General features: G+C 39.1%; 1 protein-coding gene across 3 annotated transcripts in view; it reads left to right on the forward strand.

Annotated features, from left to right (window-relative positions):
• gdpd5a (glycerophosphodiester phosphodiesterase domain containing 5a) overlaps positions 1-26516 on the forward strand; it is a 42110-nt gene that overhangs the window by 3034 nt on the left and 12560 nt on the right. For 2 of the 3 annotated variants that reach the window (XM_057821470.1, XM_057821472.1), the window contains exons 2-12: positions 1693-1866; positions 8155-8258; positions 10626-10719; positions 12693-12752; positions 12836-12934; positions 13060-13153; positions 18648-18793; positions 21497-21579; positions 24548-24698; positions 24798-25028; positions 26334-26479. In XM_057821470.1, coding sequence (XP_057677453.1) covers positions 1750-1866; positions 8155-8258; positions 10626-10719; positions 12693-12752; positions 12836-12934; positions 13060-13153; positions 18648-18793; positions 21497-21579; positions 24548-24698; positions 24798-25028; positions 26334-26479 — 1325 coding nt within the window. In that variant the 5' untranslated portion in view covers positions 1693-1749. The remainder of the gene's footprint in view (positions 1-1692; positions 1867-8154; positions 8259-10625; positions 10720-12692; positions 12753-12835; positions 12935-13059; positions 13154-18647; positions 18794-21496; positions 21580-24547; positions 24699-24797; positions 25029-26333; positions 26480-26516) is intronic. The other variant, XM_057821471.1, reaches the window with a different exon arrangement.

Consider the following 26516-nt stretch of genomic DNA (forward strand, 5'->3'; position numbering starts at 1 on the left):
CCGCTACACTTAAATCCCCCATATGGGCGCATTTTGGTTTCCCTGTCAAGTATTATGACAAAGGAATAAGGTCAGTGGACAAAACCGCGACAGTGTGTACGCATTGTGGCATAAGAAAGCCATATGACAGCGGAAACACATCCAGTATGTTCACGCATTTGAAGCGACATCACCCGGGTGTTTTACTGACCGAAGATAAAACAAAAGCTGGCAAACAACCGCTCATCACCGAGGCATTTAAGCAGCCTCTTCGTGCACAATCCGACCGGGCTAAAGCCATCACGAAAGCTATCAGTGTGTTTATAGCTGCAGACATGACACCATATTCAGTTGTGCAAAACGAGGGCTTTAAATACATGTTGAAAGTGCTTGAGCCACGCAACGACATCCCATCGCGCACACACTTTAGTGAAAAGATTGTGCCAAATCTCTTCGAGGGAGAAAAGAAAAACATTGTAAATGAACTATCCGTCAACTGTTGCGCTCACGACGGACGGGTGGACGTCCAGGGGAACGGAGAGTTATGTGACGATAACCGCTCACTTTCACACCAGATTGGGAAATGAAAAGTCCAGTGCTGCAGACACGCCCCCTCTACGAGAGTCACACAGGCGCTCATCTTGCGCAGGTACTGAGACAAGCAGTGGAAGAATGAAAGATACGGAGGCCCAGTACTAATATCCCAGTAACAACCTAATATCCCAGCAATAACTGATAATGCAAAAAATCAAATAAATGCAGTGAAGGAGGCAGGACTGGGTCCACAAATAGGGTGCTTTGCACATGCAGTTTCAATTTCAGTTTTCAATAAACAAACAAAAATTATATTTACTTGTCTTTTTTTTTTTTTTTCTTTTCGCTGATCCGAAGAACGATCCAATCCGTGAGTTTTGTGATCCGTTGCACCCCTAACTGTAATGTACTTCTTGCCGAGTGTGTATAATCATAAAAAGAAGTGCTGTCTTCGTTGGTTTGGTAGCACTAGACCAGGCGTCAGCAACTCAAAATGTTGAAAGAGCTATATTGGAGCAAAAACAAATATGTCTGGAGCCGCAAAAAAAAAAATTGAAAGCCTTATATAAGCCTTACAATGATGGCAACACATGCTGTATGTATCTATTGTAGCTACAGTATATTAGCCTACTCTCAAAATGACTAAGTTTGCTACAAATACATAATGAGCCTTCACGATTACCGTATTTTCTGTACCAGAAAGCGCACCTGAATGAATTTTCTCAAAAGCCGACAGTGTCCCTTATAATCCAATATGCCTTATATGTAGATCAAAACTGGCTAATCATGGCATGGAATTCCATTTAGCTCAGCTCCATCTTGTGGATGCATAACACAACGCCAACCACAACTACTACTACTACTACTACTACTATAACTGCGCCTGATAATGCAGTGCGCCCTATACATGAAAACTGTTTTAAAATAGGCCATCATTGAAGGTGCGCCTTATACTCCAATGTGCCTTATAGTTCGGAAAATACAGTAAATGTTTATTTTCCCTGCAGTGCGTCCCATGGAGAATGCCGATGCCACCTCAAGTTTAACTTCATTAAAATATTAATGAATTAGAAGAATGACAGCGAGACTAAAGGCCTTCTTAATGTCACATTCATAACAATAAAACACTCAACTTTCCCCTATAACGCTAACAACTCTAACATCTTGGCCTTCTTAAAGATTCTCCAGTCAGTGTGGGATGCTAAGGAACTGGTGGTGCGTTGAGGCTAAAGGAGCATGGTGAAACACCAACCCTTACAGGTCTATGAGAAGCAAGTGCTTGTGTCCATTGTCACTGGCATCTATGGTTGCCGTTGGAAACGCTACCAGCGGTCCCAAGACGACAGCTCCAGGGTAAGATAATACAATAATTCTCATTTGTTTTGTTCCGGTGAGTTGTAAAAAGAAGATAAATTAGAACTTGAAACATACCTAGTCAACATGTATCAAACTTTAATAGCATTACCTTGATTTTTAGCAACCCTTTCAGTTTACCAATGATTTATCAGCCATTTGCTGTGAGAAAATGGATTCATAACAGCTATTTATTTGCTTAACAAACCAAATTGCAAGCTAAAAGCTGATTCAGGCTGTCAGCAACGTCTGTTTTCTTCCGAAGAGCCACTAGAGTTTCTTAATTCGTCTGTTTTTTTAACATTGAGAATTTTGTAAAGTGTCAAAGAGCTTCTTTTCCGACTATTGACGCAATATCCCATAATGCAGTGGGCGCAAAGAATACACCAGTCAAATGCTGTCATACTTAGAGGTTTTGGGGGAAAAAAAAAAATCAGAAACTGGCATCTAGAGTTTGTTGAAAATTCCAAGTTAATCCTTGCATAGTTTTAGTGCCTAATTAATTTTTTAATATTATTTTCTTTTTTAATTGGCTAAAAATAAGCTAAACGATTTGTCAATTTTGAAAGTACCCTAATTTTCGCACTATAAGGCGCACCTGACTATAAGCCGCAGCCCACCAAATTTGGCACGAAAACGGCATTTGTTCATAGATAAGCCGCACTGGACTATAAGCCGCAGCTGTCCTCACTGTACCATGGGATATTTACACAAAAAGATATTAACCGGTACATCTTTATTTTCATACGACCGATTGTCATAAGACCAAATGAACCATTATTAAACTTTGAACCAATTAGTGCAAAGCTTTATTGCTTCAAAAAGCTTCATTTGGCCATCACTGCTCTCTTGGGGGAGACAGTCAACGTCTGCTGCCACCTGCTGTTGACTGTTGTCATCCAACATGCCTCTTAGCATGCATTGCAGAGCTACAACTATTTCTTCAGTTACTGTTCCAATTGTTTCATCATTTGCTAGTTATGGTATTTGCTAACATTTTATTTGAAAGTGGTGCCATAAGACTGTCATTACACAATCATAATTATGACATGTCTCTGTCCTGAGCATTCATGAATGCTTATAACAGATGTCATTAATTGTTATCCGGCAAATGATCTCACTTTTGAATGGATGCAAAAGATCCAAGATGGACAAAAATTGAGTTAGTGACATAATTTGCCAAATGACACTTAATGACATAAGGATTCAGTAATGTCCATGATAGTTTCATATCATAATTTTGATGATCTTATGACAGTCTTATGACACCGCTGTCAAATAAAGTGTTACCTAAAAAAAAAAAAAAATCAACAAATAAGCCGCACTGGACTATAAGCCACAGGTTTCAAAATTAAGGAAAAAAGTAGCGGCTTATAGTCCGAAAATTACTGTATTCATTTTCAGTTCACTTTTTAGCTCATATAACAATATCTCTGTATGAATACCGACTAGTTTTGCTGTGCCAGGTCTCATATGATGAGATTTACAAAATCAAGGTATCCACAGTTACACCTAATGGCAGTTTGGATTTAAAAAAAACAAAAGTAAACAAATAAAATCTTTGCAGATAATTTACAGTACATATGACATGTATGTTGCTGTCCAGGGAAAAATATCCACTTTTTGACAATTTCAATTCAACATGATACTTCTCTGTGTTCAAATTGAGGATAAACTGCATATAAAATGAATAAATGGAAGTCATCCATGAACCTGCATTTCGCTTATTACCACTTTGGGAAATTGCATTATGTTTTCGGAACAAGGCTTATGTCATTAGTTGGATAATGACAGCATATTCAATTAAACTTCCACCGGTAGATGGAATATTTTGATATTACTGAATCAAGTAACTGTTTAATGTGATTTAAAAACCCACACAAAATTATATTACCAGTGACCACACCTCTGGTACATTTTTCAGTTCAGGTTGTGAATGTAATTTAAAAAAAAATGTTTGAAGGTGCTTGTGAAATGGTGACCCTGTCAAAAAAATGAAAATGACTGCACTAATGTAATTTTACATGTAGAAAACGAATTTGGTACTCAAATCTGGCTGCTTTTTTCCATTTCGTAGTTATTCCACCCAAAACAATGCATCAGGGAACACCCACTTTTTTTCCAGTAATTATGGTTGTGTCATCATAACCACACAATCAATCAATGTAACTTTATTCATAGAGAATTTTAAAAAAGCAACAACAACAAAAAAATACAAACGAAACCTAAATAACTGTACATAAATGAATAATAAGAGAAATAAGTATAAGAATGACCATTAAAATATGTGTTTTTAATTTAAACATACCTCTTAAAAAAAGACACTCATGCTTTGTATTTAACTCTCTAAATCCTTACATTGACTGCCAACTGTTCCAGTAGTATTCTCTTGTTGGCCTTAGGATGTATGAAGTTGTGGCCAGATTCCCCAAAGGAATGAGAGAATAGCTAAATGCGCCCTTCTAATTGGCATACACGAAGTTTCGACTATTATTCCATAATACACAATAACACATGCAAAACAGCACACCATGTTTTTTTTGTTTGGTGGCGGGGTTTTGGAATGAAAATGGTAGGCTGACAGGAATTTTGAAAGTATGACAGTTATGTGATATTATACCATTTATTACCAGTACCTTAGGGCTGCAACTAAGGATTATTTTCATGACCGATTAATCGGATGATTAATTAATCTATTAATCGGATAAATGTCACTATTTTCAGTTACCTTCACAGTATAACTATAAAGTTGTTTAAGGCATGTTGTAAGTAACAATGAAGACAAAATTGATGACTATTTCCTTCAAAAGTAATATTTTATCATGACATCCTGACTTAACTGTAGTCTACAACTGCACTGTTTTAAGTAAATAAAACTAGCGAGTTTTTTTTTTTTTTTTTTAATAAAGGTTCTGAGTAGAAAACATAAAAATAATTTCTCAGTACACCAATCAGACAAAAATCCTGTTCGTTCGAATTAAAAAAAAGTGCTGCAGATTTACTTTTTTTTCTTGTGGGCAAAGTGCTGATATAAATTGTGTCAATGACCCTTTTTTATTTTAAAAAAAGATATATATATATTGTTTTTTTTTTTCAAACACACTAAACAACAAAATCAAATAAGGAGTAGGTAGTCTGCAATAAATCTGTTTTATTTATCAAACAGTTTTTCATAAGTCCAGTCCAAATCATCCTAAATGGGAGTTTGTGATGAAAGAAGATTCTAAGATGTTATATGAATGGGTTTAAGTGTGTGGTTTCTTTAGGTTTCTTTATAAAAAGAAATGAGACAACATAAATTACGATCTTACAGTAACTCAACCGCTAATATACTTCACCATGAACATAATCGTTAACGAGCTTAACGTTCCGTGCTAAGTGTCACGTAAAAAGGACCCAAATGGGACTGCTCATAGCTGCAGGCCAAAACCGATTATCAAATTCGTTGGTAACAAATTTGCTACTCTGTTGATTTAATCGATTAGTTGTTGCAGCCCTATAATACATACTGTATGAAATAAATGTAGAGTCTTACAAAAAGGCACAGTCTTGAAACAGTTGTAACAAATAAACAAAAATACAATGCAATTCAGTGCAATGGCAGAGAGCAGGGACAGGTTTGGTTATATATCAGCCAAAATATGTCACTATTACGATTTCAACCATGTCACCAGATATAGTGAAAATTTGATTAAAATATGTGTTCATTCTTTCGTAGCAGTGTTTTAGAATGGTGGGGGTCACGAAAAACCTGACGGCCCACCAGGTTTACAAAACACTGACTGTTAGCTGTTAAACTAAGATTGTTTGTCTTTATTGCCAGCCTGACTTGCACAGCCAGACCCCAGCAACACAAACCTTCACCCATTTTCTGGTCGACCTTTCATAAACGTGTAGACTTGGCCTTTATTCCTTTCTCGTATTCATTTTAAATGATCTCCCAACCCCTTATATAAGCTGCTGGAATTGGTTAAGTGCCAAAGCTGATCAATGGCCAACAGGATGTGTTGAGTAGCCTATCATTGCCATGGTCTCATCTTCCATGGAATTACCTTCTGATCCTGTTAAATACTGAGTTGAGCGCCCTTGAGTGTTGCACAAACTCTCCTTCATACCTTGCCTACTTGCCTAGTTAGAAGACCCTTTTCAGTGCTATACTTCAATTATAAGACGTTAATGAGCAAGGATAATTGCATTTGAATTTATTAGATACCGTAATTCTCGGACTATAAGCCACTACGTTTTTCCCTCATTTTGAATCCTGTGTCTTATAGACCCTACCCACCGACGTCACAAAATCACGTGCTCGCTGTACGGTTCCGCCCACTTGTCCGTCATTTTGTGTCTGTGTTATCAATGGTCTCAATTGATCGAGCAATTTATAATGCATTTCATGGAAGACCCGGTGCTTTCGGATGCCGTAAACTCACTTGATGCGTTGCATAAAAGGCGTTATGTGGAAAAGCTTCAGTTTATCCATTCGCCAGATCCATATTTGATGCCTAAATCGATGTTTTTCGACCCGCTGTCTCCGCCGTATTTGCCTGACATCTGCTAGCTACCCTGAACTGTACAACTATCTTGTCCACACAAAATCAGCCTATTCTCACGAAAGTTTGAAAAACTTTAAGAGCTTGGAGGCTTATAAATACTTTGTTGCTGGTTGGGTGAAACAGGTCCTCGTCCACGAAAATTCGGCAGGAATCTATCTTGTGCTTGGAAAGGTGAGTTACGAAATTTTCAATTCAAAATCTTTTGTTATTGCTAACATCCACTGTCAAGTCTAATGTATTTCATGTCGTTTGTCAATGGAGTTAGGGCTTTTAATGTTTATATGGTTTAGCGATAGCACTCTCACTACATACATACGTGTATGTTGTCGGCGATTAGCCTAGCAATGATCTTAATTGTGGTTGTCAGCCCAAAACCCTCTAAATATATATTAAATGCATCTTACCAGATATAAAATGACTACTACATAATCTGTGGTAATCGTTTGGAGCCCAGTTTTCTCGTCGAATTGCAGCAGCCCATCTCGCTCTCTTCTCTCCGGGTCTCTCGGAATCCGGTAGAACTTCAAGTCTCTCCGTCTTCTCCGTCTATCTTCTCTGTTATTGCAACCGACCGCCACACACGCCTTCACCATTTTGATTATTAATGTTAACGAGCAGAAAAACACGTCGTAAATAGGAGGAATGTATGTAGCCGTAACAGGGAAACATGATGTGTTGACGGACAATTGGGCGGCACCAGTCAGGAGGAAGGAGTTGTGACGTCACGTGGGTAGGGTCTATAGTCCAGTGCGGCTTATTTGTTGATTTATAGGGTTAATAGATAACACTTTTATTTGACAGCGCCGTCATAAGACTGCCGTGAGACCGTTATAATTATCACATGGGCATTAATGAATGCATATAACAGATGTCATTAGGTGTCATCAGGCAAATTCTGTCACTAACTGCATTTATATCCAGCTCGGATCTTTGACTTCCTTTCAAAAGTGAGATAATTTGCTGCTGGACAAAAAATGATATCTGTCATTAGCATTGATTAATGCTCATGGCAGTGTCTTGTCATAATTATGATGGTCTTATGGCAACACCGTAAAATAATGTCTTACCAAATACCATAACTAGCAATTAATGAAACCACTGGAACGGTAACTGAAGAAATAATTAGCACAGAACATGAACTTTGATTGTCATTTACATCTTTAACGCTGCAATGCGTACTGGGAGGCATGTTGGACAACAACTGTGTTGACAGCAGGTGGCAGCAGAGGGTGACTATCTCCCTCAAGGGACTAGTGATGGCCAAATGAAGCTTCTTGAAGCAATGAAGATTTACAGCCAATTGGTTCAAAGCTTCATGGTGGTTGATTTGGTCTTATGATGCCGCTGTCGAATAAAGTGTTACCAATTGTTAACTTTTGGTGTAAATACCCCATAATACAGTGAGGACAGCTGCGGCTTATGGTCCAGTGCAGCTTATCTATGAACAAATTCAGTTTTGTGTCAAATTTGGTGGGTCGCGGCTTATAGTCAGGTGCGCCTTATAGTCCGAAAATTACGGTATGTCCATTATTTTTCATATTTAAAAAAAGACAACCACATGGGATGAGACTCAAAGCAGGAGCTGCAAGCTCATTTATGTTTGTAATACAGAAAATTGAACGTTATGAACGATAGACAACTGACCCTTTACAACAAATATGTATTTGCTTAAAACAATTGGTGCTCATATTTAGGTTATTTACATGAAAATTCTATTTTGTACTTCTTTCCACAGTGGGAGTGTTTGTGGTTCATCATCTTGTGTAGCTCCTTTCTCTTGCTTCTTTGTTGGTCCTACTTCTGGTTGGTGGCTCAAAATGATTTCGATGAGTTCAACTGGTAAGTCAGTTTTTCAACATGGAATCTGTTGTAGGAGTGAGCCGGGGTCAACAATATAAATGGCCCGGTGGCCCGGACGTACTTTTAAAACCGTCAGGGCCACCAGAATGCTCCCACCACTGGCCCCCAAATAATGTGTCGATAAAAATTGTTTTTTACTTCATATTAATTCCCAGTGGTTCCATGTTTTGATGACATTACGCTATGCCAATCAAAGACAACCTTTACAGTCTAAGCAGCAGCCATTGCTCTCAGTGTGGCAAAAACACACCCCGTTCGCTCACTCGCTCCTACATGAACACGTGCAACCTGATTACTGCTGCTTATTGATTATCAGTATCTCTGTAACCACCTTACATTATACCACTAGACAACATGTTTTTGAAACCCCCAGCACCTGGCCAAGCAAAAGACCACTCAAGACAGAGAAAGTCACCGGAGGAGTTGAGGGAAAATGAACTCAAATGTGAAAAAAAAGGGAAGAATGTTTAAGCCTCAAAGGCGCGAACGCTGGAATTGGCTCGGCTACGATTAGACACAAAACGAGGTTTACTGTGAGGTGTGCAGATTCATGCCCTCATATGTAGACAAGTAAGTTCGAAATAAGTTAACCAGTATGAAACCTTTGGTATGAACTTAACGTGATAATTCATCCACTTGACTACGTACAAAATAATATCGTAATTACGACGGCTTAGCTTGAAAATCGTTAGCCATAATTGCCTTAGTCATTTCTTTGACTTCTAAATTGTTGCCACGAAAACAGAGCCAGGGGGGAGACTTCCAGTGGGAGGTAAGAGGACGACACGAAAGCTTTGCCCAGAAAGAATTTTTTTTTTTTTTTTTTCCAATTGTAGCTGCTTGTGTTTGGAGATTTGACTTCTGGGTAGGCATGTGCCGGAATGAGATTCTGACGGTATAATAACCTTAAGCAAAAATATCACGGTTTTACGGTATCAGTGTATTGTATTTACAGCTCTAAAATGTGTTACTTAGAGGGGGGAAAAATAAACTTTTTACATTGAAGAGGATATTTTTTTTCAAAACATATCAGCAAATTGGAACATAAGTATAATTCTACCGTCAAATAAATTTAAAAAATATATATACTGAAATATTGTAAATAAAATTAAAATAAATGCAGTCCTTTAGGTGAGCCTAAACCCAAAGCCACTACTCAACATTATTACCATCAGAACAAAAATAATTGATTGATTTTCCATAAAAAGCACGTGTGTATGACTTGTATCATGTTTACATTATACACACACTCTCATTCTCAACACAGACAGTTGCCAGAGAGAAAAAAACATGTTTTACCACCGCTAGAAACACTAAACACGCTGAAGTTAACTCTCGTAGTTGGTGGGAAATGTTCAAGATGGTGTTTAATAACTTTTAATTTTGTATAAATACGAAATCATATTGGAGATATTGCCTCCTCAGCAGCCCCCCTCCGCAAACATGTTTTACATGTCGGTTGGCCCTCCTCCTCTAAGACGCAGCCGTCTGTAACTTTTCTGTAGCCGAAGTATTCCCATACCAGCGATTTTGCTTTCTATCATGGGGGAAAAAGTTCAGGAGTTTCACCTCCTCCAGCCATCGTGTAGCACAGCTGACTCACTGACACTGAGTAACAACCGGTGGGGGAGGGTTGAGCCTTGCAACTGCAAGCGAAGGATTTGTCTGCATTTATGGGACATAAAAAATAGCTAATAACTTAGGGACGGTATGACGGAAAATTTTTGCGGCTTTAAAACCATGACATTTTCATATCATGGTATACCTTGAAACCGGTAATGGGCACATGTCTACTTCTGGCACTCTAGTTTCTTTCCCTATCAAGCAGCGAGTGCCGCTGAGCCCCTCCACTGTCACAAAGCACTCATAGGCGTACACACTTTGAGCTTGACCCTCATTGAAAGACCAGCATCCGCCACTGATTCACACTAACAGATTTTGGCCATTAAATTTGTGTTTGGTATTGGAATACGGCAGGAAGCCGGCATGCAGAACACCCTAATTGCAAACACTGAGAGAACATGCTAACTGAACTCTAAGGCAGACAAGTTAACTAATAACCAACATGCTGGACATAAAGGGAATGCCTAACTGAATGTCCTGATCTTGATTTGAATGAAATCCAACTACTCAAGGCAACTCATGATAAAGCATTGTCTTGCCTTTCCAACTGTAGTCTGTCTCATTTAAACAGCATGTGAAACAGATCCACATTTGTTTTGAAATTAACCATGTGCCATCGAAGTGTGAGTAGTGACACTGTGATGACTGTTTCCTTTATACTTATGAGCAACATAAACATACAGTGCATGCAGTCCATTGACTTTTAACCTGTTTAAACTCCAGGTCAGTGTACAACCGGTCTGGAGAATGGAGGGATGAGACTGTCCCCATCCTTGCAAGCACCACCGTGGGGTTCAGCTATATTTCAATCTTGATGGTAAGAGTGTTTTTCAACATTTTTACATGCAAATGACTGCATTGTACTTGTTTCAACAGTTTCAAAATGATCCCTTAAATTACCATCCAGAAACAAATGAAAGCAACACAGCACCCAAATATAATACAAACAGTGAAAATAATGTACAACTGCAGTGTTTGCTGAAGAGTCGTGGCAAGACGAGAGATGACTTCTTCTTTACAGGTTTTTTCTTTCTTTTAATTGGACAGAAGATAAAAACACACAATTCACAACAAATTAAAATAAGAATTATGAAAAAACATGGAACAAAGTACCGAATTAAGTGAGAACAAAAGGACAGAAGAATCATTTTAGAAAGTTTAATTGTAAACCAGCCAGGGCCTCGCTCTAATCAGATGTGGGGAAGAGAAAAAGCTTCTTCTCACTACTGGGCCAGAGTTTATATTAGGGATGAGAGGTTGATCGATATCGGATTTTCAAAGGCTGATGCCCATACCAATATATTTAGAAAATTTCAGCTGATTGCAGATATCAAAAGCATATTTTTTAAGCAGATATATGAGGCCAATATACTCTATAGACAGAAGCTTTCCTGGAGCAGCCTGCTTCAAACTGCTGCGGGGTCCTTCTGGAATCCTACCGTCAGTCAGTGGCTGATGTCGTTGCCCACACAAGATGCCTGATCAAAATCCTTTTTTTATCGGCTTTTTTGTTTGTTAATTGGCCGATGTTGGACAAAAGTCCATTAATCCAATATATCAGTCGACCTTTGCTGGGGATCTCCCAATCAAATATTTTGGCACCCGAGTCCGAATCACCTTTTGAGAGTCTGCCAATACCGAGTACCGATCCAATATTGAAATGTATTTATTTTCTTAATTCTACAAAGGTTTCAAACATGTTACAGTACTGAACTTCTTGCAGTACTTTCATTTCTGCTTTTTCCGGGAGTGTTGCAGAGTCTATAACGTATATTTTTGTATCTTTTGTAAATGCCATTGTATTTCTGGATTATTTTGTTACGTTTTAGTCCTTAAAAAGTAGGAAAATATATAAATTAGGCCTGAACGATATTGGAAAAAATTAACATTGGGATATACTGTATATTGCCAAGGCTCCACACTTAACTGTACTTTTTGCATTGGTTGCACTGGTTTTTGGTTGCACTTTTTTCTTAAGATGTACCTGCACAAAATGTAGGAGCACACAAATTTTTCATTGCCATATTTTTAATCGTTCTCCGTAAGATTCATATAATTCCTTCATTCAACCGATTATCCTCACCAAGGGTCACGGGTGTACTGGAGCCTATCACAGCTAACTTCAGGCAGAAGGCGGGTTACACCCTGAACAGGTTGCCAGCTAGTCGCAGGGCACATGACAAACAACAATTCACGTACACCTACGGACAATTTGGAGTGTTCAATCAGCATACCATGCACGTTTTTTGGGATGTGGCAGGAACCTAGAGACAACCCACGCTTATTTTTAAACAAGAATAACATAGAAAATTGCTTGTCTTTATTGAATGGTTCATTGAGTAAGTCCACTCCTTGAGTCAATACATAGGGTTCCTAGAATCCTCGCAAAAGTCACTAAATATAGCGACATTGTCTCTAAGTTTCCACTGTGAAGAGTAAGACAAGTTGCTGACTAGTTCGCTTCCACTACTGACACGCATGTTCATCAAAATAAAGGTATCGTATAGTTAAATTTTATTATATATCGTTATCATAACGGCTACGAATTAGATTTACAGACTGTAGGCTGGACGGATATGGCCAGCGGACCGTGGTTTGCAAAGTTGTGCAGTAAATCAGTGACTTCCTCCATGAAGTTTGACGGGTCATGAAAATAACAAGCACCAAACCAAAAAAAAAAAAGGAGTGAAAGAAAACCCTGACACTCATTTAAGAACCGCGCCAAAAGTATTGTGTGCGCCCCTGTATAAGCACATATGAAATGAAAAATGATTATTGTTTCTTCATCAGATCTTGGCATTTTTCCACATATCTTTAGGACAACAGCTTAATCTCTACTGGCTTCACAAGGTGCAGTGCGTTACTTCTTTGCTTTAGTTCGTATTTTGTTGTTTTTTCCAAAGACATCATCATTTCATGTCTCATTGTCACAGATCGGTGTGCTGGCTACACTCTTCACTACTATCTCTGGTGTTATCTCTGTTGATGACATATGGGCAGAGGAGTGGGACATCCTGCTAGTGTCCCTCCAGGTTTGTTTATGCTCCAAACCAGAGCATTTTAATACACACAGTAAAAACTTTGAACTTTAAACATTACATTTTTGGCTGCAAAGCAATTAAAAATGACTTGTTTTATGATTGTGTTCTAATTTTAGTCCACAGCACCCTTTTTGCACATAGGTGCTCTGACAACAGTCACAGCGCTGAGCTGGCTGGTCGCTGGTTATGTGGTCCGCAGAGAGAGATCTAGTAAGTATGGTCATCAGTTACACCCAACCCAATAACATATAAATATAACGGGGACTAACATTAGTTTTAGTTGGACTTGGAAGCAGAGGTGGGTAGTAACACGTTACAGTTACTCAGTCACATTTACATATTGAGATAAATGTACTTCTAAAGTGTTGTTTTTACATTAGTAGATTTGTGTAGATAAAACACTGCTCTTACTACTACTACTTTGAGCTACACTACAGTCGTTACATTTTTCCTCTTTATTCCACATATTAGATTTGACTTTATTTTTGCCAGAGATGCCTACCAATGACGTAGCAACTGTAATCTCATGACTCCATTATACCAATAAGAAGTAAAGATACAGTCAAATGATCACACGCACCCATGCAGTCGGAGGTCCTATGATCACACCTGTTCAGTCACGTGGCATCTTTAGAGCGTCGTAGAAAATACACTATTTGTCATAGAGCATGTCGTCAACATTACACGAAATCACAGATTTCAACCTCTCACATGGTTTTTATTTGGCATTAATTGACAATGGACCACCAGAGTTATGATCAGTTTGATTTCATAGTAGGAAATATTTTATTAACTAGAGGACACTCATGCTATTTGAACAGGTGATGTTTCATTTCAGTAGATTTTTCTAGTCGGAATTAAATAATTTTTGTGGGTTTTTTGGGTGGGGCCTAATATGGTCATGTAACAGGTCATAGTGTAATAATAACAATTCATATAGATGGTGTTGTGCTCAGGAAAAAAAGATATAACATTGATTTTAAAAATCTGACATTGTAAGTTGTTACTCATTACGTGAGTGTTCTTTTCACCGAATACTTTTTTACTTTTACATGAATACATTTTTGGGATAACTAATTTTACGCATAATAACATTTTCAATAACAGTACTCTTACTTGACTAAAATTACCGTATTTTCCACACTATAAGGCGCACCTAAAACCCGTCAATTTTCTCAAAGATACACCTTATAATTTGATGCGGCTTATATATGGATCAATATTGGTTAATTATGGCATGACATTCCCTTTAGCACAGCTCCATCTACCGGAGGCAGAACGCAACACCAACCACCACTGCTACGACTACTACTACGACTGCACCTTATAATCAGATGAACCTCATAGTGCGGAAAATACAGTACTCTACCCACCTCTGGTAAAGGGACAGGCGATACACTATAAATGATATAAATCTTTTACGTGTGCATGTGCGAATTTCTTAGTGACGAAAATGTTCAAACACAACCCAGATAGCAAAATATAACTGGAGTGGACATGGGCCAGATGTACTGCAAATTTTTTACCCAATTTGTAAAATGGCTCCGCCCCGGTGTCTTTTTGGACAATGAGCCAAACTCAGTATAGATTCACTTGCTGGTTAAGCACACAGTTTTGGGCCAGAACTGGTCCAAAGTAGCAGAAACCACATTAATGTATGGCCCAGATATGGCACACATGCTACTCAATCTGGGCCAGCACTCGGGCATATTTGTATCATAACCGTTTTCAGTATTAAATTTGGGGTCCATTTTGTTAAAAGCAACAATGAAAACAATTCTTTTCCATGCCATTTATTAATGCCAACATATTAATGCACCATAACATTACAAAATTTTCCACAGAATATTTTAATTGAAACAAGCAACTCCACGTTAAAGATGACCCATTTTTGGACTGTAAACAACATATTGTCTTTGTTAAGGTTCTGGGGAAAGGGGAACCTTAGCGCAGAGAGACAGGAGGCAAACTGGCAGTGGTAACAACAGTTTAATGACGATTATGGGGAATGGCAGATAGTGTCCAAAGAATCTGCTGGGCAGTTTGGTGATAGAACAGGTGAATGGGCAGGCAGGCAAGCAGTACAGGATCAAGGGGGGGGGGGGTTAGCTGAGGATCACAATTACCAGATTCTTTGCTAGCTGAAAGCCAGAGTCACAAACTCGTGTAGTTGGATTGTTGATCAGGCAATAATGTGTGGCCAAGGGCTGGTTTAAATAAGCTACTGACGATGATCACCGACACCTGGTCCCAGGCTCACCATCTGTCCAAACCTACAATCAAGGCAGTGGCACACATACACAAACACAAGAAGGAGAAGCGGGGCTCAGGGGGCAGGGGACCTAAATGTATTCCCACATTGAAACATTTACAAGAATACAGAGTAAATGCTTTCTCTTTCTATATGTTGTTCTGCAACAAATTTTGAATGACTTAACTTGGAGACATGGCAGATCACTTGAATCCACTGGCCATTTTATTAACACTCGATTAAATAACTTGTTTAACAGGTCGAGCAGTGACTTTAAAACGTGATTACGACTTTGAATAAAGCACTTCCCATGAAAATTTGCCCTCCGCTGAGATGCTGTGTGTGACTCCTGCGTGTTCCCCTGTTTAGTGTCGTGGCGTGGATGCCCGCCTTTAGGGTTCTTACTGTTGTGACGTCACACGTCAACTGTTAAATTTCAGATTTTGAGCATGTCCAGTCTTCACGGTCTGCCCTGGACCAGTGGATAACCTATTATCTGGAGTGTCAGATTAATGATCCCTGTCACATCTGACAGACTGACGTTCAGCAAGTGTGATTGCTGTGTGAATCTGGCGAACTGAAGGCACACAGTCACCTGCTATTGAGGAGAAAAATGAAACCTCTTACGAGTGCAGCCATTTTGTGATGTCAGTGACACCCACGCACATAAACACTAATAGCAGGAAACCTTTTTGACCAAGAGAGCCAAAAAACCCAACATATTTGAAAATATGATTCCACGAGAACCATACATTGTGTGTATGTCTATATACTGTGTGTATACAGTGGGGCAAATAAGTATTTAGTCAACCACCAATTGTGCCAGTTCTCCTACTTGAAAAGATTAGAGAGGCCTGTAATTGTCAACATGGGTAAACCTCAACCATGAGAGACAGAATGTGGGGAAAAAAACCCCAGAAAATCACATTGTTTGATTTTTAAGGAATTTATTTTCAAATTAGAGTGGAAAATAAGTATTTGGTCACCTACAAACAAGCAACATTTCTGGTTGTCAAAGAGGACTAACTTCTTTTAACGAGGTCTAACGAGGCTCCACTCATTACCTGTATTAATGGCACCTGTTTTAACTCATTATCGGTATAAAAGACACCTGTCCACAATCTCATTCAGTCACACTCCAAACTCCACTATGGCCAAGACCAAAGAGCTGTCGAAGGACACCAGAGACAAAATTGTAGACCTGCACCAGGCTGGGAAGACTGAATCTGCAATAGGTAAAACGCTTGGTGTAAAGAAATCAACTGTGGGAGCAATTATTAGAAAATGGAAGACATACAAGACCACTGATAATCTTCCTCGATCTGGGGCTCCATGCAAGATTTCACCCCGTGGCGTCAAAATGATAACAAGAACGGTGAGCAAAAATCCCAGAACCACACGGGGGGACCTATTGAATGACCTACAGAGAGCTGGAACCACAGTAACAAAGGCTACTATCAGTAACACAATGTGCCGCCAGGGACTCAAATCCTGCACTGCCAGACCTGTCCCCCTGCTGAAGAATGTTTACGTCCAGGCCCGTCTGCGGTTCGCTAGAGAGCATTTGGATGATCCAGAAGAGGACTGGGAGAATGTGTTATGGTTAATCAAACCAAAATAGAACTTTTTGGTAGAAACACAGGTTCTCGTGTTTGGAAGAGAAAGAATACTGAATTGTTTCTGAAGAACACCATACCCACTGTAAAGCATGGAGTGGAAACATCATGCTTTGGTGCCGTTTTTCTGCAAAGGGAACAGGACGACTCATCTATGTAAAGGAAAGAATGAATGGGGCCGTGTATCGAGAGATTTTGAGTGAAAATCTCCAGCAAGGGCATTGAAGATGAGACGTGGCTGTGTCTTTCAGCAGGACAATGATCCCAAACACACAGCCAGGGCAACAAAGGATTGGCTTCGTAAGAAGCATTTCAAGGTCCTGGAGTGGTCTAGCCAGTCTCCAGATCTCAACCCCATAGAAAATCTGTGGAGGGAGTTGAAAGTCCGTGTTGCCCAACGACAGCCCCAAAACATCACTGCTCTAGAGGAGATCTGCATGGAGGAATGGGCCAAAACACCAGCAACAGTGTGTGAAACGCTTGTAAGGAGTTACAGAAAACGTTTGGCCTCCGTTATTGCCAACAAAGGGTACATAACAAAGTATTGAGATGAACTTTTGGTATTGACCAAATACTTATTTTCCACCATAATTTGCAAATAAATTCTTTAAAAATCAAACAATGTGATTTTCTTTTTTTTTTTTTTTCACATTCCGTCTCTCATGGTTGAGGTTTACCCATGTTGACAATTACAGGCCTCTCTCATATTTTCAAGTGGGAGAACTTGCACAATTAGTGGTTGGGTTGACTAAATACTTATTTGTCCGACTTTATGTAAATATGTATATATTTACATATTTTGTTACCAGCTTGTCTGAGTCAGCTTTGTAATCAGTTTTTTTTTTTTTTCATGAGCGCATCTGAACGCATCATGCGGGAGAGTGAGGGCACACTCGGCTTTTACAAGCAGTCGCCGAGTTATGATTTAAATAAATCTTGAGAAAACAAAAATGAAAGACTGACATCGTTACTTAGTATGTTACAGTCATTTAGCACTCACCACTTGGAAAATAACAAATAGATTCATGGTGTGGCACTGCATATATTTCCTGGAAATGTAAAACCGCAACCAGGGAACGCACACCTTTATGACTTGAGGTACCACGCATTTCACTTTCATGGTTTAATTTTCCCCTACGCATTTTTATATACTCCAGATCGCTCTGCATTGAGTTGGGAGGAGCCAGCCCCGCTTCTGGCTGAGCAGAGATTTAAAGCACAAGACGAGCTCTGTACTTATGCCCAGCTCCGTGCAATCTGCGACGGGAGGACCACCAATGGGCACAGAATTGAATCCTATTATTGCGACATATTTTTGAAGGGCCAAGAAAAATGTGTGAATGGACCATCAGCTCATCACAGCTCGTTCATGTCACATGAGCCGGCTGGTTTCACATTTAAAAAATTACGGGTTGGCGGAGAGCCATATGCACTCAGCAAAAGAGCCAGATATGGCATGCGAGACATAGGTTCCCGATCTCTCACTTATTGACTCAAACACGGGTAATGGTGTTGCGAGGAAGGGTGGGTAATCTGGGATACTCGCATTTAATTGGCTAAAATAGTACTCGATTTGATAAAATGTCTGGCCCCATGTCAGTCGGCCACTTACTGGAAATACTGACTTTTTGTTAAATTTTTCTCCACTATTAGACATCAGAAAAATATTTATTCTGTCTTTTTTCAAATTATTAAACAAGATTCTTTCCGCTGGGATTCAAGGGTTTGTTCTCCCCTTAAACAGATTAACATTTCCTCTAGCCAACACACACTAAGCCTCTTCAATCCATTTGCTCAGCTGATGAAGCATAAAATAAAGCTCATGCCTTTGTCTCAGATTTCCAGATGATGGTGTTAATCACCTACATAATCATCCTCATGGCCCTTTATGTGGCACCGCTGTCATTTTCCTGCCCCTGTGTGATGGACAGCCGTATCCTCAAACCTCGACCAGACGTCATTGGCCGACGAGGAGCTCCTATGGTGAGTTGGTCTATTGGCAGCCTTCACTGTCTAATCCAATTATGTGTCCATGTTACTCAATAGGTAAGTACGTATATGTGTAAACACGGTGTAGCATCACTGTACTGTAATGTATCAGCTGTTCCTTAATATCTCCATGCACAAAGGAACATTTGTGCAATGCATAATAAATCTCAGAATCATCGACGAAATGTCTTACGGTTTACTTCCTGATATGGTCTTACGTCAGCACTTACAAATTTAGTGTGTGCTTGTTGCCGCTGGACCCACCTAGCTGCCACAAGTGTGAAAAGATCTATAAAGCGTCGATGATCTGATCAATCTGCCCTGCCCTGCATTTCCCAGTAGTTATTGTTAATTAATTCACAAGCCGTTAAACACCATTAGTCTGTGTCAGCTAGCCAGTTAGCCCTTGCTAGTTGTCACTACCTGATGGTGAGCGATGACAGGAAATAAAGATATCTACGTGATAGATTAAACAACAAACATCCATTTTTCTTTTTTTTTTTGGGGGGGGGTTATAATGGTCTCTGAAAGTTTTACTTGGAATAAGGGGAGAGGAAGACTGTATACTGCACTGTTTAAAATCTTGAAAGACATTAAGTTTATGTATAGATAGTAAGAGTGAAAGCACGGGTGCTGCATATTCTTGTACACTAGATGGCGCTTTGTACATTTAAGTTGCTTGCAATCCGCCATTAATCAAAAGATTTTTTACATGCCGTGATGTCCCTAAAGTGATTTACTGTACTGTATGTTAAATTCAGACACATAAAAACATTATTATTCAACCCAGACCATTCGAATAATAATTAATCTATATGTCCGAATCTTTTGCATTTATTAGCATAAGCCAACTGAAGAAGTGAGGTGAAGCAGTCACGTGAACAGTCAGTCACAATTGGGTAGCAGTACTACGCATGCGCATTGAAATTCTTGTGATTAATGGTGGATTGTTGGCAATTTTTAGGTGCATGCCGCCACCTAATTTACAAAATGTACAGCAGCCATTCCTCCACCGTTTTGATCCATATATCAACTCAATGTCTTTTAAGAACTCAAAAAGTGCTTTCCTCACAAACCTGTGTTCCCTTCACCTCACGCCAATTAAACCCTTCAGAGACCATTCAAGTTGTTAAAATTTAAACCAAAAACTTTGTTCAAACATTGCAGACTTTTATAACATACAAATGTTTTTCAGTTATCTTTTGCTTAACTAGTCTTTTTAGTTAGTCTTTGATAAGATAAATGCAAGAAACAGTGTTATTAACCAAGGCTTCAGAGTCCTATATTTGTATATGGCGGAAAACACTCAGGTGACTTGAAGTTCCCTAAAAACCCTAAATTTGGCCAAATTTCAAAATTGTCCGATATGCATGTATGATACATAATAGGAAAGCATAAAATCTCAATTTTCTGGGGGAAGAAACATTTTGAACAAGAGGGGTTAAAAAAACAAAAAAAAACCCCAGCAAAACCCTAATTGGAGGTGATAGCACGCGAGAGCATAATTAAAGACGCCATGATTTTAACGAGATATTATCGCGTACTTACCTCTTTTGGATCCTAAAACTCCATGTAGCATGTATCACAGAATGTCAAGATACAGCTGTAAATGGCCACAGTCGGATTTTGGGGGGATTTTATAGGTGAAACACGGTGCTATAACAAGGGTGGTGATGCAAAAATTGCAGACATTAAGGAGTAGTCGAGATTTTATTTTTCATATATTTGCCCTTTTAAACGTTTTTTTTTTTTTTTTCAATTTTTCTGTTTGGATCGAGTATTTGTCATCTAAAATATTGGGGAAAATGCGACAGTAACGAAAAAATACAATTATGCGACAGTTATGAGGTAGATATACGTGACTTTTTTTACAGACGCATATATTTTCATTGTGACGTAATTTGTTGAAAAGTTTAAAATATGCGAGTGAATAATTTTTTAAGTGTTTTTTTTTTTTTTTTTAACTAAATATTGGACCTTAATGAATGATTCTAAGCTAAAAATTAAAGACATTTCGAATAATAAATACGATTACTTACCTTCTTTTTATGGCTATGTTGAAACAAAAGCGGTTGCGCGATGTCTGTAAACAGGGGTTTTCAGGGTAAAACGGACAAATTAAAAATAGTTGAGGTGCTTATTGTGCCATGAATCTGCTATGGCAGCATATAGACATATTGTTCTATCAAACACAACAGTTGTTTTAGCTTAAAATACAGTTTATTTTTGGTTTTTTTAAAAAAAAAAAAAAAAGGGGTGCAAGAGCAGAAACTGCTTTTCAGCCTTGTCTGTGTTTTCCGCCATATGTGAGTATAGTTTGTTTGAGTTTATGTTCTACACATGTACTTTAAAACGGTTTCAACATTTGAAGGCATTGTGTCAAGGTACTTGAATTCAGAGACAATTTGTACTTCCTGTCCTTCCAAAATTACACCTGAATGTTTGTGTTAGGGTGTGCGACGATTAGGGTTGTGGCGAGTTATATTAGTATTTTATTAGTGATCACAAGAAAAGAAGTGGCAGGTGTAGATCGCTCTGCTCGGGGTCTGTGTGGGCATATTTTCCCGTTAGTCGTGTTGTAACCTGAAAATTCTGTATGTAGATACGTTTGTAAGTAGAAGTACCACTGTACTGTAATATACTAAATAATAAAAAAGTGTTCCCAGTGAATGACATGCGTCTCTGTCTGTGATTCAGCTGGCCCCGGAAAACACTATGGTGTCCTTCAACAGAGCCTTACAGCATGGAGCCAGCTCCCTGGAAGCTGACGTCACCCTCAGGTTTTTCACCACCTATTTTTGACATTTAAATCCAGACTTGTTCATAATTAATGAATCCCGGTTCCATATGACCTGTAGCTCATATATAAAAGAATAATAATCTAGGTTTCAATTTAATATTAGGTCCACACTTGGTAACAGGAAGAATGGGTAACTCTGACGCATACAAAGCCATAACTCAAAAAACTTGATTTGGACATTTATTTCATAATGTCACAGTCCTTCAAAACAGCCGTTATCTGGGAATGAAAAAATTAAGCATTTGCTGAGGGTATGTGAGACATCATATGAAACTGTACCATTTTGCCTTTAGAAAATCAGATTTTAAAAAATGTTGCTATTATTGGATTTAATTGATGACTTATTTGGTTTGAGTAGAGCTGTAAGAAAAATATACTGTGCCATCTCAGGCTATCATATTTAGGTATTTATTTGCTTAAAGTAGTCAACATTTGCATGTGTGTTTTGTCAATAGCATTATTTTTTTCTCAAGATTCAGGGGCAAATCCACATCATGTCCTGTTGATTTTGGGACATTTCGTGTCACTTCCTGTTAATTTTGGGATAATCTGGCTAACTTCTTGTTGAGCTTGGGGCAAGTCCGAGTAACTTCCCGTTGATTTCAAGCCATTTCCAATAAATTTGGGGGCATTTTGGGTCACTTCTTTTTTTTTTATTTCTAGGCTATTCTGGGTTTCTTAATTTTAATTTCGGGTCACTTTCTCTTTATATTGGGCCAAATCTCTGTCACTTCTTGTTGATTTTCGGGTCACATCCTGCTGATTTTGAGGATATTTATCAACAAAATAATAGCATCTTGTGTTTTATTATGTTAAATAAGTGGGTTAAATTCAGAATTACATTCATTTTGAGCGTTTTTATTAATACTTAAGAAATATACTGCCGACATAAATTACTGCACAGCAGTGCAGTATATACTCCTCACAAAAATTAAAGGAACAGTCTGTTCCTTTAATTTATTCATGTGAGCAATGTGTATGTCCAGTATACAGTGAAGAAAATAAGTATTTGAACATGCTGCTATTTTGCAAGTTATCGCACTTAGAATCATGGAGGGGCTGAAATTTTCATCGGAGATGCATTTCCACTGTGAGAGAGATAATCTAAAAAGAAAAATCCAGAAATCACAATGCATGATTTTTTTAAACAATTTATTTGGGTGATACAGCTGCAAATAAGTATTTTAACACCTGTCTATCACCTAGAATTCTAACCCTGAAAGACCTGTTAGTCCGCCTATTAAAAGTCCACCTCCACTCCATGTATTATCCTGAATCAGATGCACTTGTTTGAGGTCGACAGCAGCATAAAGACACCTGTCCACCCCATACAATTAGTAAGACTCGTAACGAGCTGTCCAAAGACACCGGAGACAAAATTGTAAACCTCCACAAGGCTGGAAAGGGCTACGGAGCAATTGCCAAGCAGCTTGGTAAAAAAAAAGGTCCACTGGAGCAATCATTAGAAAATGGAAGAAGCTAAACATGACGGTCAATCTCAATCGGAGTGGAGCCCCATCTTATATATTTGGTACAGTAGGCTTTGTTTGCATTTACAAAGGTCAAACGTTTCCTGTAGTTTTTCACCAGGTTTGCACACACTGCAGAAGGGATCTTGCCCCACTCCTCCACACAGATCTTCTCTAGATCAGTCAGGTTTCTAGGCTATTCCTGAGTTTGAGCTCCCAAACGGTTTTCTATTGGATTAAGGTCTGGAGACTGGCTAGGCCATGCTAGAATCTTGATATGCTTCTTATGGAGCCACTCCTTGGTTTTCCTGGCTGTGTGCTTTGGCTCTCATTGTCATGTTGGAAGACCCAGCCACAACCCATCTTCAATGCTCTGACTGAGGGATGTGAGGGATGGAGGTTGTTCCCCAAAATCTCACAATACAGTGCACTCGTCCTGTCCCATGCGCAGAAAAACACCCCCAAAGCATGATGCTACCACTCCCATGCTACACAGTAGGGATGGTGTTCTTGGGATAGTACTCATCATTCTTCTTCCTCCAAACACGGTGGAATTATGACCATGAAGTTCTATTTTTCTCTCATCTGACAACAAAACCTGCTCCCATGACACCTCTGCATCATCCAAATAGTCATAGGCAAACTCAGGACAGGCCTTGATATGTGCTGATGATTTCAAACCACCGTCTTAGTGTATTACCAACAGCAACCTTGGAAACGATGGTCCCAGCTCTTTTCAGGTCATTGACCAACTCCTGCCATGTAGTTCTGGGCTGAATCCTCTCCTTTAATAGGATCACTGAGACCGCACAAGGTGATTTCTTACATGGGGCTCCACTCTGATTGAGATGGACCGTCATGTTTAGCTTCTTCCATTCTCTAATTGCTCCAACCGTGGACCTTTTTTCACCAAGCTGCTTGGCAATTGCTCCGTAGTCCTTTCCAGCTATGTGGAGGTGTACAATTTTTTTCTCTGGTGTCTTTGGACAGCTCTTTGTTACAAGTTTGAGTCTTACTGATTATATGGGGTGGACAGGTGACTTTATGCTTCTGTAGATCTCAAACAAGTGCATCTGATTCAGGATAATACATGGAGTAGAAGTGGACTTTTAATAGGCGAACTAACAGGTCTTTCAGGGTCCGAATTCTAGGTGATAGACAGGTGTTAAAATACTTATTTGCAGATGTATCACACAAATAAATTGTTAAAAAAAAAATCACGCATTGTGATTTCTGGATTTTTCTTATTAGAATATCTCTCTCACAGTGGACATGCACCTACAATGAAAATTTCAGACTCCCCCGTGATTTCCGTGATGGGAGAACTTGCAAAATAGCAGGGTGTTCAAATTCCTTTCTTCACTGTATATACATATATAGTACAGTATATCTATAATTTATTTTTATGTTTTTTGCTAAATATCCTGAAAGCTCTACTTCCTTGCATAACACCGTATTCTCACAATTTTATATCTCTAGTGTGGACGCGGTTCCATTCCTCATGCGGGATCGCACCTTGAGACGAACCACCGATGTTAGCTCAGTCTTTCCTGAAAGGCAGCATGAAGATGCCTCTTTGTTCAACTGGACTGAGTTACGTTCGCTCAATGCTGGTCGATGGTTTCTAGAGGTAAAAAATATCAGCCCACTTAATCCTATGCACTAATTATTTCTGGTACTGTTGTACAACACAGGATCTGATTTTTTTTGTTTGTTTGTTTGTTTTCAGAGGGATCCCTACTGGACAGTTGCAACATTAACTGCAAGGGACCGTAGCAGAATAGGCAATCAGACGGTTTGCGGTCTGTTGGAAATGCTACGTTTGGCAGTCAGAGCCAACAGCTCCGTGCTGCTAAATATCCGGAGGCCCCCTGCAGGCCACCCTCGCTTCCGGAGTTGGTTTACGGACACCATGTGGGCTGTGCAGAAAGCGGGTATTTCCCAAAGGAGGGTGAGGACTGTAGGTCCCTCTATTAATCTTATATATTTTTTTCATCTTTTGTTTTTACTTTTTATGTGGTGACAAATACTGTCATATTTTCTTCTGTGCAAGCACTACCATAGTTTGGGGACTATAAGTCGAACCTAAGGATAAGTGTCACTTGCCCCCAAAAAATACACAATGAAGACGAAAAAACAAAATATAAATCGCACTGGCTTTTATTTTATCAGAGACTATAAAAAAGTATTATGCAGGGAGTTCTCGAGTTATGATGTCCTTGTCCTACAACGTTTCGACTTTATGGCACCCGTTCCTCGTCTGCCATTAAGTCCCTTGCACCATAGTTTCTGCTTAGCTAGTTAGCTAGTGCGTAACGCTTGTCTGTGTTTGTGCGCCGGGAGTACCTTCCTTTTTCCTGCACCTTTTTTCCACGTTATGGGCCCTAAGAAGCAAAGCTAGGTCTTGTAGATTCAGCTTAAATTATAGCAATTACCAAGGAAACGAAGCTTAACATCATAAAAACAACGGAGAATGGAGAGACAGCGACAAACATCGGTAAAGGTATGCTGTTTCAGACCAAGGTTAAACCGTTGTGTGAAAACACCTTGCTTGTCGTCAAATGCAGTTTTCTGTTCACACAGACATCCAAAAGTTGAAGTCAAACAAATTCCGTTTCATGTAGTGTAAAAATAAGCATAGTAATTTTACAAATTCAGGTTGCACTCTTAATGTGTTGAATGTTTTGTTTTCTGGGCTGTTCCTAAACACGACTGGAGTGAAAAAGGGAAGGGTGGCGGAGTTGGCCAGTTTTTTTGTGTGTGTTTTTTTTTGTTTTTGTTTTTGTTTTGTAACTTGGCATCGGCTATGGCCTACTGTTTCGTGTTCCATGCTTTTGGTTGCAAATGAATAACAACAACAATAGTAATAGTAATCGTAAAGTACAGCATCTTATTTTTTATTTTAAATTTTAATGTATTTTACTTTTTTTGGGACAAATTTCGACTTTAACTTACATGCGTAACGTCGCCAGTGTAGGAACGGAACTCATTCATAACTTGAGGACTCCCTGTACATTACAGTCAAAATGGAGAAAAACATGATAAATAGGCGTATGTTAATGTAACATGTTAACAGTTATTCAGATATGTGACTGTAGTTCACACAACACAACATGACAAATTGTTTACCAGACTCTTGAGGTAGAGGACGTGACTAGAGCGCCCTATGAAAATAAGTGTGATTTATGGTCCGGAAAACACGTTTTTTTTTCCTGAGTATTGTACTCCATCTGATTCAAATCTGTCTCACACATGTTTGTGCCAGGTGACATGGACCCCCGACACAGACAGGGGGAGAGTTCGGGGTTTTCAGCAGACCACAAATGAGAAACTGTCAGTGACAGAGATACGGCGGCGGGGCATTACAAGCTTGACCCTCCACTACAGCAAGGCCAGCCCAAAAGATATACAGTAAGAGCTGTTTTTCCAGTAACTGAGGGAAATGCAT

The sequence above is a fragment of the Corythoichthys intestinalis genome, chromosome 18 (assembly GCF_030265065.1).
Source record: "Corythoichthys intestinalis isolate RoL2023-P3 chromosome 18, ASM3026506v1, whole genome shotgun sequence".
In the NCBI taxonomy this organism is placed as follows: Eukaryota; Metazoa; Chordata; class Actinopteri; order Syngnathiformes; family Syngnathidae; genus Corythoichthys; species Corythoichthys intestinalis.